The following is a 17,168-nucleotide window of genomic DNA, read 5'->3' as shown; positions in this document are numbered from 1 at the left end:
ATCATCTCTATCTAATGAATAGAAAGTTCGCTTTAAAATTATCCTCCGATAATATATTCAACTACTCACTTAGTTTCAATTTATATGGTAAAAATTGGACTGGACACGAAATCTGAAAAAGAAAAAAGAACTTTTGAAACATATGATTTTAAACCTACCGTCATTTTTGTGGTTATAAAGTAGTATATATTTAAGGTTAAAATGATAAGTTAAAAATAAAATTATAAATACAAACATGACTTATTATTTTTGAAGTGGACTAATAAGATTTTTTTGTGTGTGCATAAAATGGAATAAAACAAGTACATAATTTAACATCTTTATCACCCTATCCAATCTTTAAAAGGTATGATAGAGATGCAACACAATAATTAGTTCACTTTTTGTGTGTGTGGTGTATTTAGTGTTTGATCTCTTAGATAAATTTTATATATCTAGTAATTACATGAAAATGCTATAATTTATAAATATTTACAGTTAAAAATATTTTAAAATCCTAAAATTTGTTGATTCTCAAAATACTATTGGTATTATTCATGGGACCGGAAAGTTTTCAATTCTTAATTATGATGTTTGTATTATACTATTATTGTTATTATCAGTCCGTCATTATTGGTAGACCCGAAAGATGTATTACTATTCACTTCCTCAGATTATAACATGGTCCCGAAATTCATTAATCCGACTAATACAGATTCACACCTATGTGTAGGGTCTTTTTCGAGTTTCTTCATTCTCAGGGTTAAACTCGAGATACTCGAACTAGAGCTAAAGAAATCTTATCTCTATCTCACCATATTCCTTACGAGCAAATTAACCTAGAATAGATGTACAAAATTAAAATCCTTTGCTCACCATTTTCTTGTAAAATATTTTTGACTATCAGATCATTCAAATGATATTTACAGATATACCTCCATGATAATGGAATTTTGTAATCTTGAAAATTAAGTGATCACTTACTATAATAGGTAAATATAATTAGACGGTGCAAATTTTTTTACTATCAATATATAACATAAACTCTACTTTTATTTGTAATCACTAATCAGGCAAAACCATCATTAAAGACTTAAAAGTGCCCTAATTATTTGTTGGATCAATCATGTTACAATCATAAAGAAGTGAGGTATTTATTTATGTGATTCATAAATGATTGAGAACTAGTGACAGCTTGTATTGTGTTGCTACCTCCGGTCCACAATAAGTGATCATTTTACCTTTTTATTTTGGTCCAAATTGAGTGTCTATTTACATAATCAAGAATAAATTAATTTTTTTTTTCCAAAATTTGTCCTTATTTACATATTCCAATGTGTCAAGGTAATAATTAATTAAGGTTAATTTAGTGAATATATCTTTCTTTTTTTTCTCTAGGAGTTCGTATTTCCTTAATGAGTGTGCCAAAGGTAAAATAGTCATTTATTGTGGACCGGAGGGAACACTACTGTTTGAAATGCGTATAATCAATGTATAATCTATGTATATGGCTAGAAAACTAAACAATGAATATGACCGACAATTTGTATAAAACTGCTACTTTTACACTTTAGTGTATAACTTAAATCCCTTGATTTATTCCCTTAACTATGGCAAAAAGGGAAGATTTCTTGTGACTTTGGTTTTTCATGAAAGTTCCAAGAATATACAATAACGAACTTACATACAAAAAACATAAGCTGCTAAAATTATGTAACAACATTCCAAGTGGACCTTACCCTATATATATATATATATATATATATATATATATATATATATATATATATATATACCTTTACTTCTCTATATATAATATTTATCAATGAAAGAAATGAAATCTTCTTTTAGACTACCAACTTCCATCTTCCATTAAACCAAAATCTCAACAAGAAATTATTCCCTTTCTCTTTCCAAATCCAAAAAATTATATTGAAATTCTACTTTTTCTTTTCTTACCAAATTAAATTATTCCAAAAAAAAAAAAAAATGGGTTTAAGAGATATTGGAGCAAGTTTGCCACCAGGATTTAGATTCTTTCCTAGTGATGAAGAATTAATTTGTGATTATCTTTACAAGAAAATTGCTAATCAAGAGGTTATTAAAGGTACTTTAGTAGAAGTTGATCTTCATATTTGTGAGCCATGGCAACTTCCTGGTAGGTTTCTTCTCCTTAATTAATTCTTCTTCTTCATCTCCTTCTTCTTCTTTTTCATGTTTTTTTATCTGTGTATTCAAAATTTACTGACCCGACTGTTTGTCCAAATTTCATGACATGTTCTTCTTGTACTTCTTCTTCTTCATCTTAGATCATATGCGTATCCAAAATTTACCGACCCGGCTAATTATCCAGATTTCATGACATGTACATCTTTATTCTCTTCTTCTTCTTCTTCTTCTTAGGGTTTTTAGGTTATTTGTGTAAAATTTACGGACTCGACTACTTGTCCAAATTTCATAGCATTTTCTTCTTCTTCTTCTTCTTCTTCTTCTTGTTCTTCTTCTTCTTCTTCTTTCAGATCATATGTGTATTTAAAATTTACTAATCCGACTAATTATCCATATTTCATGACATATACAGCTTCGTGTTCTTCTTCTTCTTCTTCTTCTTCTTCTTCTTCTTCTTCTTCTTCTTCACGTTTTTTTTAGGTTATCTGGGTATTCAAAATTTGCTAACCCGACTACTTGTCCAAATTTCTGGCATGGTTTTCGTCTTCTTGTAATTCTTCTTCTTCTCCTCCTTCTTCTTCGTGTTTTTTAGATCATATGCGTATTTAAAATTTATTGACCCGACTAATTATCCAGATTTTATGACATGTACATCTTTATGTTCTTTGTTTTCTTGTAATTCTTCTTCTTCTTCTCCGTCATCTTCATGTTGGTTTTTATTTAGTCATCTCGGTATCCAAAATTAGTGACCCGACTAATAATCCATATTTCATTTTTTAAAAATATAATCCATATTTTATGACATGTTATTCTTCATGTTCTTTGTCTTCTTTTAATTTTCTTCTTTTTTCTCTTTAATTACTTTGTAAATTTATCATGGGAGTTTCTTGAATTATTCTAATGATTGTTCAGTAAATTATGAAAGAAAGTTTAATAATCAACACTCAAGACTTTTTGCTTCTATCTTTTTTTTTTTTTGCTGAGACCCCCTAACTTTTTCTCCAGTAAATCAAATGAATTCTAATTTTCCCATTTAAAAAGAAATTAATTTTCCATTGATTTAAAAATCACTTACTTTGTTTTCATAACTGTTTGAAGATTTTGTTTCAAGAAACTTGTACAATATTTTCAGTAATTTTTTCAACCAAACACCATTAAGAGAAAGTTATTTGATCGTTTTTTGCAAAAAAAATTGAAAAACACATATGAAAGTAGCTTTTTTAAAGTATTTGCAAAACTGAAAAACTGTTAACTTTAATTTTTTCGATAGTATTTATTAATTTATTTTCTTTAAAGAAGAAGAACTTTTTGTTATCTGGATAATGCATGTTCACTTATAATTCGAACAAGTCTATTTTGCATATCTTTTCCTTTTCTTTGGAAATAAATAAATTAAATTATATCCACCGAAACGTAAAATATATATTAATTAGAGTACATCTTTTTAATCACCTTTTTTTCTTCTTTCTGTTTTCTCCTGAAAGTGCGAAATTGATTTAAAGGAACCTTCCCAAGTTAAGTGGACACACTTTTTTGTTTGGTTTTTATTTGGGGTATTATCACTTTTAGCATACGCCAACAACTATTAATATTTGGTAGCCAAAAAAATGTATAAAATTTGAATAATTTTTGTATATATATACAAAAAAATATAATTTTTATACATTTTTTCGGCTATTATTTTTAGTGGCTATACAGTGTCATTTTTTCCTTTTTATCTCCATTGGAAATCCGATACTCCGGTATCCGTTTTAGGTCTTCGCTTTAGGTCCTGATTAATTACATTCTTGCCGTGTAAGGTTCATTAAAGTGAAAAGCGCTCTCACCAAAATTATTTAATTTTAGAACTTGAACTCGAGATTCTGATTAATGTGTAAAGATCTTATACATTCCACTATAACACTCGATAGTTAGCGGACACACTAACTTCAAAGAAAAGGATGCTTTTTTCTATTTTTTTATGGAGTAAAAATAGATATAATTTGGGTTCAATGGATTTGGTTCACATTTAGCATCTGCATAGAATTAGCTACTAGCCTACTACTCTATAAAATTAGCAATTTCACAGGATAAAAATGGATAAAAAACAAATATGCTTTTAAGAAATATTCATTTAAAAGCCCCTTTTGTGTCTGATTATTATAATAAGCTTATACATGTGAGTCTCTCTGTGTGTGATCATTTTGAAAAGTCATGTGTCTATAACTTTTTATGAGTCTAGTTCTTGCTGGTTCTGCTCTTGCTGTTCTTACATAGAGGCGAGCCGGGATTTCAACCTTATGATTTTGAATTTTAAAATGACAATTTCATGTGCTAATGATTGATTTCTAAATTTAATATTTGTATTTATTTAATAAATTTTTTAAAATAAAATATATTGTTTGAGCAAAAGCAATTAGGTACCCATATTGGGGCCCGACTAAATCCGGATTCGCGCCGGAAAGTCCCACATTGGGGGGTAAAGCGCTCCCTAACAAAGGCGATTCCATACCTAGGGGCTCGAACTCGAGACCTCTGGTTAAGGATAAAGGCGTACTTACCACTCCACCACAACCCTTGTTGGTACATGTCCCCTTTCACATGCAAGCTAACTAGCTTGCATGGGCTAAATACATGAAAGTTCTTCAGATTATAATAGTGGGGCGGCGAGATATGAAATTTAGATCTCTTTATGCTCAAATACTGTATTAAATTAATTACAAATCTGTGTTTTTCTAATATACTTTTGTTAAATTAGAGGTGGCAAAGCTAAACTCCAGTGAATGGTACTTCTTCAGTTTTCGAGATCGCAAATATGCTACTGGTTTTCGAACAAATAGGGCAACAATTTCTGGCTATTGGAAAGCTACAGGCAAGGATCGAACTGTGCTTGATCCTCGAACGGGTCAGTGACGAAATCAGGAATATATAAATAAATTTTAACCTATATATATATTATAATTTCTTTACATATAATATATTTTTCGATAAAGGGTGTTCAACTGACGATCACTAGTAGGTACTGTATGTGACTTCGTTATTGGAACAGGTGGTCTCATTGGCATGAGAAAAACTTTGGTGTTTTACAAGAATAGAGCTCCAAATGGGATTAAAACTAGCTGGATTATGCATGAATTTCGTCTCGAGAATCCTCATATACCTCCTAAGGTAATATAATCTTTTATTATTTTGCCATGCAAAATTTTATCCTTTGCATTAACATATAGTATTTGGTAGGACGAAATGTTTTACATTAGAAAATTATTTACTGGATCGTTTTTAAGTACTTATTTGGTTACGTACAAAAGTAGACATATATACGGTAATTTTCAGTAACTTTTGCTCAAACATTGTATTTATGTTACGAAAAAATATGTATAAATATTAAATTTAAAACCCTGTTATTGACACTTAGAGTCGTCATTTAAAAATTCAGGACCATAAAATTAAAATTTTGACTCCGCCTCTGCTTACATGTTTGAAAAATTATTTTCGAGACAAAGTAACGACGACAAAAATGTCTTTGTAAGAAATTTCTTAGAAACCTCCAAGTTGAGATTTGAGACAAAGGTACCATACAATGAGTAATAGGTGAAAATAATGGATGGTGTCTAAGCTAGATTCTGATTAAGTCATACACAAGTACGAGAGACTTTGTACAACAACGACATTAACATATCCAGTGTAATTTCACAAGTAGCTGAGTTTGGGGAGAGTAAAGAATATATGTAGCCTTAACCCTACCTTATGCAGGTGCTATTTCTGATAGACCCTCCGACTCAAAGCAAGCATGCATAATGATCATAATTGTATAGAGAAAAAATATGCAGTAGTGAAAAGTCAAAGAAGCAGTAACAACAATAATAGTAAAACCGAAACACAACAACGTCTAACAATATGAAAATACGAGAATAACACTACCACATATTTTCATAATACTACCACTACTGGGATGAAAGGAAAGACGCTCGACTCCCTATTACCCTTCTATCTTGATTCTCCATCCTACACCAATAATGTAGTTTAATACTATGTAATAACATGTTAATAAACTTTTCGGCTTTATTTACGTACCTAGAAGTAAGTTCAATAGGATATATAGACACTGTAAAATTTTCTTACTTGTAACAGGTAACTTGCTGTATTTTTAGATTCTTAATCCTACTTTTGGACGTTTGAATTACTTTATTATCTTTTAGATGAACTGATAGTGTAAAGATTTCGTTATAGTATTAGTATATAGAAGCTAAACTCAGTTCAATAATATTATTACATTTAAAAGACCTAACCTTATATGTTGTCTATGATCATTGAACAGGAAGATTGGGTATTATGTAGAGTATTTCACAAAGGTACTAAAGATGATCAAAACAACACTAGTAACAATCTTAGCCCAGAAAACATGTACGAGGCTAGTGTTACTTCTCCAGAATTTGTTGTATCTCCTCTCAACAATATGAACAACCATGTATCCACCATGCCTAAGTTATTGCACTACGGCGGTGACGACGGCTACCACACGTCGACCGCTAATTTCTCGAGTAACTCTGTCCATCAAAACCAGAACTCTAGCAATCTTCAGTTGTCGCAGGAAATAAATAAAGTTTTGGCTAATGAAATGGTTCACTCAAAATGTGGAAAGGAAGATGAGTTTGGGTTCTTGTATGATATGAATTTTGAAGAATATTCAAGTTTACAAGATGGAGGAGTTCATAATTCATGCATTGGGGATATGAGATTTGAGGATGAAAATAGCTTGGTTTTTATTTAAAATTATTAATCATAATTATTTGTTGGATTGATGTTTGTAGAAAAAGAAGAAGGAAATATTAAATATTAATTATTTGTAGAAAATGTACAAACTTTAGTGTTTGCTTTTGTGTATAAGATATGATTGATTGGATGGTCCTTTTATATTTCACTAGCTATATAGATTTGTAAGATCTTAAGGATATTCCATTGTTCATATAATTTGTTTTCTAAACTTTTGAGTTTTGGTGTAAATGAGCAAGTCATTTTCTTTTTTTTTTTTTTTTATGTTATGTTCCAATAAAGAAGAGATTGCTTCCTTGTTACTGAAGTTTAATGAGTTTCTTATATTTGAAAGACATTCATGGGTTAATAATTGCTTCTTCTGGTTCACTCAACCTTTTTTTTTTGTTTCAAGAATATTCAAGAATAAAAACCCATTAACAAAGATTTAGCAATAATAATTAGATACATTCACAACGTATAATTGATAATATTGCATAATGAATAACATTTTTCTCATAGTACTTGCTTCTACATTTTTGGGGGGTTTTACATCTGGTGTTAGGTACCTGAATTAGGCGTCCGATTAGTCTAGATTCGCATCGATAAAACTCTCTATCAAGAATTTTTTTTTAGTTCAAGGCCCAAATCGGAAACCTTTAGGATGGGTGTCAATGGTTCGGTTCAGTCGGTTATTTTATAAAATTTATACCATACCAATTTTTCGATTATTCTATTATATATAACCAAAATTAGACTTTACAAAATTGTCCCAGTTATATCAGTGTCTCTTCGGTATCGGTACGATTCTGTTAATTTTCGGTATTTTTTTTGAAATATCATGTAAAAGTCACTAGTAGAAGCAGAATGCAATAACATATGTACTTTTATAGGACTTAGCAAAATTCTCTAGACATTTGTAGTGTTTAACGGGTGATGTATTAAGAAAACATGAAAGATGGTAGAGTATAGATCGATCGACTATTCTACAGCACCGTAAAAGAAACTAAACAAATACAAAGAAAATATAAATCACATGAGTGAAAAGATATTAGGGAAATTACCAGCTATGTCCATTTATAAGTAGCTCATTACAAAAATTGGCCAATTGATAAAATATTACTAATATTAGCCAAATTAGCCAATTAGCTATTTGTAGCAAAAAAATATCAAATTTTTGCTTTGTTTTGAGTGGGTGTTATTAGAATAGACTGGGCACAACTTAAGGAGCTTGAATCCCAGTTTTGGGATGATTTGGTGAAGTTTTGAGGTTGTTTGAATTGAAAATTCGAAGTAAAAGCTGAACATGAAAAAAAAAATATGTGTATCACACTGTGTATCATTTGTGTATCACATATGTATCATATTTGTATCAATTGTGTATCACATGTATATCCATGTATACCTGTGTGTGTGATACATGCATGATACATGTTTGATACATGTGTCGCAGAAGACTTTTTTGAACTCGATTTAATTACGAATTTTGATACAAAACCAGTCCAAATCACCTCCAATCTTCCTCAAATTTTGTATATTGACTTATCTATATATTTTCAATGAATTTCAATTATACCCATTGAAAAAGTTCCTTTTTTGTTTAGATTTTTGGAATATTGTATAGATTTTTGTATTTCATCACCTTATTTGCTACCCCGTCCATGAAATTTCCTTTCCGTCTTGTATCTAATGTTGCTAATCATGCTTAAAAATATGGAAGGTGATTTTTGCATGTGATTCTTTGAGAGAAAAAACCCTATTATTTGGTTTTTCAATTTTTGTTGGCTAGTTTTGGTAAGTCTATGACTAATGGCTAGAGGTTGGTAAGTTGAGATTTATTTGGGACATTTGTGTAAGTTACCCTTGCATCTACACCCGCTTTTTGGATCATGTTTTAACTTGTGCCCGCTTTGCAAAAAATATTGCAAGCGTACCCACTTTTTTGCGAACTTTAGCATACGGGGCTGAAGTAGCAAAGGCAATCACGCAAAACTTTAGCATTCTAGTAGACGGGCCTGAAGTAGCAAAGGCAATACGCTGAAGTTTTTTGGTCTTAGATAAGATGCTGAAGTTATTTAGTTCATTTGTAAAAACTTCAGCACTAAAATAGCTGAAGTTTTTTTGTCCTGGATAAGCTTTTTCAAAAACTTCAGCAGAAGATGCTGAAGTTATTTAATTCATTTGTAAAAACTTCAGCACTAAATAAGCTGAAGTTTTTTTGTCCTGGATAAGCTTTTTCTAAAACTTCAGCAGAAGATGCTGAAGTTATTTGATTCATTTGTAAAAACTTCAGCACTATATAAGCTGAAGTTTTTTTTGTCTTGGATTCATTAATTTTGTCATAAAGCTTTTTCAAAAACTTCAGCAGAAGATGCTGAAGTTATTTAGTTCATTTGTAAAAACTTCAGCACTAAAACAGCTGAAGTTTTTGAAAAAACTTTTTAACATACTAGATAAATAATCACCTTATTCTTTCATAGTGTATTACTATTATAAAATAATCAGATTGCCAACAATAGCTAAATCATAAATTTTGGCAATAATAAACGTGAAAAGAACAGAATTACGTGGAAATATTCACAAATTATTGTCTACTAACTTACGTAATTATTTATAATTTATTTTTAAATAATTTGATAAACATACTTATGGCAATCATCCCATGAACTGAAGTTTCATAGCAGCACCAACAATATCAGAAGAAAGAAGAAGAAGAAGAAGAAGAAGAAGAAGAAGAAGAAGAAGAAGAAAATGAAGGAGGAGAATGAGGAGGAGAAAGGGGGCTCAAGTTGTTTAAAAAGTGGGTACAAGTTAAAACTTTTTAAAAAAAATAGGTATAGATTAAATGGGGGCGACCAAATAGGGCGCCCCGTGCAATTTTTACGTGTCAATGGTTATGTTCAGTCGGTTATTTTTATAAAAAATTTACTGTACAAGCATTTCGATTATTCTATTATATAGGCTATAACCAAAATTAGACTTTTCGAAACTGTCCCAACTATATCGGTGCCTCTTCGGTATCGGTACAGTTCGATTAATTTTTGGAATTTTTTTAAAATGTCATGTAAAATTCACTAGTAGAAGCAGAATGCAATTACCAAAATTCTCTAGACATTTGTACTATTTAAAGGGTGATGTATTAAGAAAATGTGAAAGATGGTAGAGTATAGATCGATCAACTATTCTACAGCACCGTAAAAAAAATTAAGCAAATACAAAGAAAATATAAATCACATGAGTGAAAAGATATTAACCAATTTGGGACTCAAGAATAAAGTCCATAGAGGATTAAATATTCAAAAGGATAAATCTAAATCATACGAAAGAAGACTGTATACGGTCGAAATCGGGCTCGTCTACTACATGACAGGTCGGGCTCGGAACCTGAGGGATTGAAGATCGACCCTGAGTTCCGTTGAACCAGAACACGAGGTCAAAATGTCCGTCCTCGAGAACATTGAGTCCATTATCCCGGAATCGACCCTGACCACGAACGAGCTCGAGAATATCAGTATAACCAACAGAAGACCGAAATAACAGAAGGCCGAAATATGCGTAACCGGTTGGATATTACTGTGGGAATCTCGACACGTATTAATAAGGAACCGGCAAATCAGCGAATCGGGAGATTTTTACCTTTTATAGAATTGTACCTAAAGTAGGACTCTCCTACAATATAAAAGGGGTTTGATTACTTGTAAAGCACATTGTAACAATCATTCAGAAGCAATATACTGTTATTTTCTCTTTAAGTTCTTATTCAACTGTGTCTTGACACTGATGGAAGCGCATTCTGTTCAAGGGTTGCTCACCCCCAAGGCTGTAACTATTCAATTCGTGTGGTTTGAATTTACTTTATCATACTTTATTTCAATTGCAATTTAATTTATCGCTTTGTATCAGTTTAATCAAATATCCTTAAAACCACTTACAAATTCAATTGTTATCCGATTTTGAGGGTAAACAGAAACATATTCAATACATATAGTTTGCTACTCATAATCGCTAGAATACCTTGTGTGTCTTTCTAGTGAATATGGTGAAAATAATTTAGTTTCAATTGGAGTAGCATAACAGGTTTGGGGATTGGGATTTTGAGTTAAAAATGCTTTATTATTTTTAAACATAAATATATAAATATATCTTTTTAGATGTAAATTTATTAGGTACGGTTCGGTATCTTTTTACATTTAAATTTATGGGCATATCGTACGACCTCGAAGTCCAGTATCAGGGCCACCCCGTTCTTACTGGTTTACGGCGCCGAAGCTTTAATACCGGTCGAAGTCGAAGAACCAAGTCTCAGGTTCCGATACGCAACCAAAGAATCGAATGATGAGGCCATGAGTATGAGCCTGGAACTATTAGATGAAAGGCGAGAAGCCGCTCTTGTCCGATTGGCCGCCAAAAACTGAGTATCGAGAGATACTACAACCGAAAGACCAACCTTCGACACTTCAACATCGGGGACTTGGTGTTAAGAAGGGTCACACTAAGCACCCGGAATCTGAACGAGGGAAAGCTAGGGCCGAACTGGGAAGGGCCGTACCAAATTCTCGAGATCACCGGAAAGGATCGTACAAACTCGGGGCAATGAACGGTGAATGGCTACCGAATAACTGGAACATAACTCACTTGAAGTGATACTACTGCTAAGGTACGACCCCATTAATTCCTTTTTGCTTATTTTTGAACTAACACTTATAGGTAACCAACAAGGAGCGGTATAGCTTTTTAGGTCTGAAAGCACGCGTTGCACTCTTTTTTCCTTGAATCGATTGTGTCCCAAATGGGTTTTCCGGCAAGGTTTTTAACGAGGCAACAGTGCATTGTGCTAACTTATAATAGAAGGTCGTTCATGAATCGGTGTCAAAGATCGTATCAACAGTATCCAAGGCTTCTCTCTATGATCAACCTCGAATACTGGAGGGTATTACCCTCGGATATCGACTTTAACAAGGAAAAAAACTTCGTGATTGAAGGGTCTTGATCGATAAGATTTATTGTAAGGGACAAACGGTCAAATAAACTGTGCCCGCATAGACTGCTCGAGCCCTGGAACAAAGCATGTACACATGTATAACTATTATTCACAAGAATAAAAAGAAGTCTCTTCATTGCAGATAAATATCTTGTCCTTTAAAAATTTTCTTGCATTTCTCAAGGAATTTCCTACATCCGATCCCCTAAAGGTATCGAGCCCAAGGGCCACCTTAATCCGATTTCGATCAATTACTCTCACTCGGGGACTATCGTCCAAGAACAAACTCGGACAGTCCGAGCTATCGGAGCTTGGAGGCACAAGACCTATTAGGCAACGCTCGAATTTTAAAGGCCACGGCCACCCCCATTCGGGGACTGTTATCTTAGGCAAGTTCGGATAACTCGGGGTGACAAGCCCACTGGGCAGCACTCGAACTAAAAAGGCTATGGCCAAATTAAAATGGCTCGGAGACGTCTGAGACCCGTAACAAAAACAACAAGGCCTTAAAATTTTTTAACCGGTTCTAAAAGCTACCCTCGACAAACTATAATATAAAAAAGTGTAAGTACTTCAGGGAAAAAATTTCGGCCACACCGAACCCCCACGATGCCTTAAAAATAAAATAATGTTGAAGGCAAGGCTTGTTCGAACCTCCGAGCATAACCTAACTATTTCATGCTAAGGCATTTTAATATTTGCAAATATAGATGACAAAGCGAAGGAAAAAACTCAGAAATTGTTGAAGGGAAATAAGCTTTATATACATATCAAAAGATTTTTAAAAGGGCCAAAATGGCCTCGATACAAATTTTTACAAAGGCCAAACGACCTCAATCAAAATATAATACAAAAAGCAAAAAAAAAACATTTGCAAAGAGCCTAAGTGGCCTGGTCTTAGCCGGGGGCCGCCTCGTCACCTTCGAGGTATCCTCCACCCTCGGATCTGCTTAAACCCTCGGAGTCATCATCATCCTCGGGATAAACCAACTTTTTGGCCTCAGCTTCGAGCTCCTTGGTACTTTCAATTTCGATCGATAAGTTGAAACTTCAAGCATGAATTTCCTCGAGAGCCTTCCTTCAGGATTGCCGCTCCGCGTGCTCGATGATACCCTTTGCTCGAACCTGGGCCGCCTCGGCTTCGGCTTTATAAACGGCCACCATCTCATCGGAATCGAGTTTAACCACCCTGCCTCCGACTTGGCCATTTCAAGCTCCTTGGCCAGATTTTCTTAATCAGAGACGGCCGAACTCAGCTGAGACTAAAGCTACTCAATCTTTTTGTCCTGTACCAAGGCCCTTGCCTTTGCAGCTCGAAGCTGGAACTCAGCCGAAGCCAATTGTGCCTGGGCGATTTCCTTTTCCGAGGCCAAGCGATCCATTTTGCTTTTCCATTCTTCGGCCTCGGCCTTTACCATGTCCATCTCTACCTGAAGTTGATCGATCCGATCAAGATTCTTTTGGACCTGCGGATTGGAGCGTTAGTTACTGAGTCTAACTCATCATCATTAACCTCAGACACTTTTACCTTCTCCACCAGGTCGGCGTGCTCTTTCCGAGTCGCATCTAGCTCAGCTCAGAGGCTCTTAGCCTCCCTTCATGTTGCTCGCAGATAAGTTTGTAAGCATCTCTCTTCTTAGTGAGCCCTCGAATATCGGCCTCATACTGGTTTAGCTCTTCCCGATATTGGAGAAAAGTCTCGTGATGAAGTACCGAGGCCTACAAACATAGAGAAAGAAGTTATGATCATCTACAAACTGATCTAAGTACAAACTAGAAATCATCAAAAGGTATCTGAAGTTACCCGGTTTAACGCCTGTTGAGCTTGATTGAATAGGCAGGCGATTCCACCTCGTTCATCTTGGCTTGGTCTTCCTTGGTCACCAAGCACCAAAGGTAAGTGGCCACCCCTACGGGGGCAGAAAGGACCCGGGCATCCTCTGGAATCGAGATAATGATCAATCGTTTCCGGTCAGGATCCACGCTTGGAGCTGGGAACCGGTTGATTAGTTTCGGGCTTGAGGAAGGCACGTTTGTTCCCGAAGATGGGCTCTTCCTCGACACCTCTAAGTCACCCAATCCAGTGACGTCCTTGATGGCGTCCACAGCCACACCCTCTATTTGAGGTAGTGAAACGGTCAATGCAATAGTAATACCCAACAGAGTCGGGGTCGAATTCGAAAGGGAGCTATGAGATTGGGATTAGTGGTTATGATTTACTTCTGAAATTATGCTAAAGATTGCAATTCTAAAAATATGAAACTAGGAAATATTATTTTTGGTTGTTTTTCAAATATTGTAAAAAGACCTAGGGCTATTACCTTCACCTAGGTGTTTGCCTAACGAGTTGAAAACTTTAAGGCTTGTTTTGTTAGTCGGGGTGTATTATAGCTATCAACTCTCAATTACCCACTCAATACCTCTCGGTAAGAGAGTGATTTTGCCCAATTGGCTTTCTCAAGTCCAAATTGGTATTAAACAAATCAGTTGATAAATTGCTCAAGTCGGGTTTTACTATCTCTAGATTCAACCCTTTAAATGGGACTATCAATCTCTTGATTTCATCCCAAATTATTGTTAGCCAAGTTTTTCTAGACTAAGTCTCTCTTTCTCAAGTAGAGACCAAGTCAATTAGGCATGAACTAATGTTTGCAACCATTAATTCTATAATATAGAGCAAGAACAAGGCTAAATAATCAACACCCAACCATAAACAAATCATAAATTAAACACCCATTAGGTTTACATTAGAAATTTATGTAAGGTCATCACTTGTTTTTAAAATGAATTCTGTATTTCGAGGCCTTAGAAAACTCTTTTAGCATCACCTCGATTTGCGTGCGCAATCCGGACACGTAGCCGGAAAGCCTATATGTGAAAAATGATAAATTTTGGCTACAAAATGAATTAATTTGACTTCGGTCAACATTTTGGGTAAACGGACCCGGACCCGTGATTTGACGGTCCTAGAGGGTCCGTAGGAAAATATGGGACTTGGGCTATGCCCGGAATCGAATTTCGAGGTCCCAAGCCCGAGAAATGAATTTTTGAAAGAAATTATTTTCTGAAAAATATTAAGGTTTTTGAAAGTGAAATGTTATGTGAAACCTGAGGTATCGGGCCCGTATTATGGTTCCGGAGCCCGGTACAGGTTCAATATGATTTATATGTGTTGTCGGTAAAGTTTGGTAAGAAACGGAATCCATTTGACGTGATTCAGACCTTAAGTGCAAAATTTGATGTTTAAGAAGTTTTGAGAAATTTGATTGATCTTGAGGTTTAATTCGATATTCATGATGTTATTTTGGTGATTTGATTGCACGAATAAGTACGTAGGATGTTTTTAAGGTTGTGTGTATATGTGGTTTGGAGCCCCGAGGGCTCGGGAAAGTTTTGGATAGGCCAAGGAGTGAAAATTTTAACTTAGGAAATGCATGTCACGCACATGCGAGCCATGTATCGCAAATGCGAGAGGTGGCCTGGGCAGCTTTCTTCGCAAATGCGAAGCTCCAGTCGCAAATGCGACTTCACAAATGCGATCCCTCCTTCGCAATTCCCATAATAGCAGAGGTCGGGGTTCGCAATTCCCACATCTGAGACCTACAACTTTTATACTTAAACGAATTTTTAACCCATTTTCATATTCTCTCAAAACATAAACACACTAAGGCGATTTTTCAAAGGATTCTTCTCCTCCAAATGAATTGTAAGTCGTTTTTAACTAGTTTCCTTCAATCCTTATCATCTTTAAACATGATTTCAACTTCAAATCAATGATTTTCATAGGGAAATTGGGTGTTTTGGGTAGAACCTAGGTTTTTCAAAAATTGGGGATTTGGACCTCGATTTGAGGTCTGATTTCAAAATAAATTATATATTTGAGTTCGTGGGGGAATGGGTGATCGGGTTTTGGTTCGAACCTCGGGTTTTGACCATGTGGGCCCGGGGGTGATTTGACTTTTTGGGTAAAACTTTGGAAAATTCATTTTCATGCATTGAAATTGATTCATTTAGCGTTTATTGATGTAATTAAGTAACTTGTGACTAGATCTGAGCGAATTGGTGGTGGAATCGAGGGGTAAAGCGATAATTGAGACGTGAATTATGTTCGTGGCATCGAGGTAAGTGTTTGGTCTAACCTTAGCTTGAGGGATTAGGAGTTGAGTCCTATTTGCTATGTGGTAAATGTTGAGTATGACTTATAGGCATGGTGACGAGTATCTATACGTTGGTGTCTAGCATGCCCGTGAGTCTTTATATTGTGATTATCATGACTTCGTTGTATCTTTCATGCCTTGGTGATGGTTTTTATTTGTTGTGTAAAGTTTGTGGAAGGAATTGTGACCTATGAACATTGAGGAGCGTTGGCTCGAGTTGTGAAGTGAATCGTGAAGGCATAAGTGATAATTGAACCTCTAGAGCATTGGCTCGAGTTGTGAAGTGGATTGTGAAGTAAAAGTGAGAAAGAGAAGAGATCATTATGTTGCCCACTTGCCAGGCTATTGTTGCTCTAGTTGTTATTTCCCTTGCCGGGATTTAGTTGTTGCTTTGATGTTGTCCCTTGACGGGACTTGTTGTTGAATTATTGTTCCCTTGCTGGGATTGTTATTGTAATTTAATTTATTTCTCTTGCCCTATCATTTGTGATTGTTGTTTGGGTGAGGAAAGAGAGTTAAAGCACGAAGGGTGATGCCGTGCATTGTTTCTGTGAGGAAAGAGTGTAAAGCACGAAGGGTGATGCCGTGCCGCACGATGTACAATTTCGTGCCTTTATATGAGTGATTATGTGAGTTAAAAGCACGAAGGGTGATGCCGTGCCAATTATACTGATTTTCATGGTGAGGACGAGAGTAAAAGCACGAAGGGTGATGCCGTGCACTTGTCCTTGATTTTCCTGATTTTACTGGTAATTGAGTTATGGTGTTCTTTACGCTTACTTACCGATTTCCTGTTGTTACTTGATTTTATTGTGATGTTATTGGTTCTTTTGCCCAAATTGCTTTGTGATTGTTGCTTGGGTGAGGAAGAGTATAAAGCACGAAGGGTGATGCCGTGCATTATTTTGGTGAGATAGTGTTAAAGCACGAAGGGTGATGTCGTGTATTGTTTTGGTGAGAGAGTGTTAAAGCACGAAGGGTGATGCGGTGCACTTGTCTTGATTTCTTGATTTTTATTGATAACTGAGTTATGGTTTCTCTACACTTAATTGTTGGATTTCTGTTGATACTTGTCGTACCCCGCAGCATGATCCCACTTCCTATCTTTGATTGAACTGTGGTGATCTTTATATTTAATTGTTGTTCTTCTG

At 34.8% G+C, this 17,168-nt stretch overlaps 1 protein-coding gene across 1 annotated transcript; it reads left to right on the top strand.

Annotated features, from left to right (window-relative positions):
• Positions 1,820-7,035, top strand: LOC109223080 (NAC domain-containing protein 21/22-like). Its single transcript, XM_019387339.1, has 4 exons — positions 1,820-2,137; positions 4,886-5,032; positions 5,177-5,295; positions 6,446-7,035. Exons 1-4 carry the CDS (start codon positions 1,969-1,971, stop codon positions 6,896-6,898), a joined length of 888 nt encoding a protein of 295 aa, XP_019242884.1. The 5' UTR covers positions 1,820-1,968; the 3' UTR covers positions 6,899-7,035.

This window comes from Nicotiana attenuata, chromosome 2 (assembly GCF_001879085.1).
Source record: "Nicotiana attenuata strain UT chromosome 2, NIATTr2, whole genome shotgun sequence".
Lineage (NCBI taxonomy): Eukaryota > Viridiplantae > Streptophyta > Magnoliopsida > Solanales > Solanaceae > Nicotiana > Nicotiana attenuata.
The sequence above is the reverse complement of the archived record's forward strand: the minus strand, read 5'-3'. Positions and strand labels throughout refer to the sequence as shown.

Bases quoted from the DNA above. Each gene is read 5' to 3' on its own strand.
- LOC109223080 (XM_019387339.1), top strand. From the start codon at position 1,969: ATGGGTTTAAGAGATATTGGAGCAAGTTTGCCACCAGGATTTAGATTC. The intron at 2,138-4,885 runs GTAGGTTTCTTC...TTGTTAAATTAG, and splicing joins TGAGCCATGGCAACTTCCTG to AGGTGGCAAAGCTAAACTCC. The intron at 5,033-5,176 runs GTCAGTGACGAA...TTATTGGAACAG, and splicing joins TGTGCTTGATCCTCGAACGG to GTGGTCTCATTGGCATGAGA.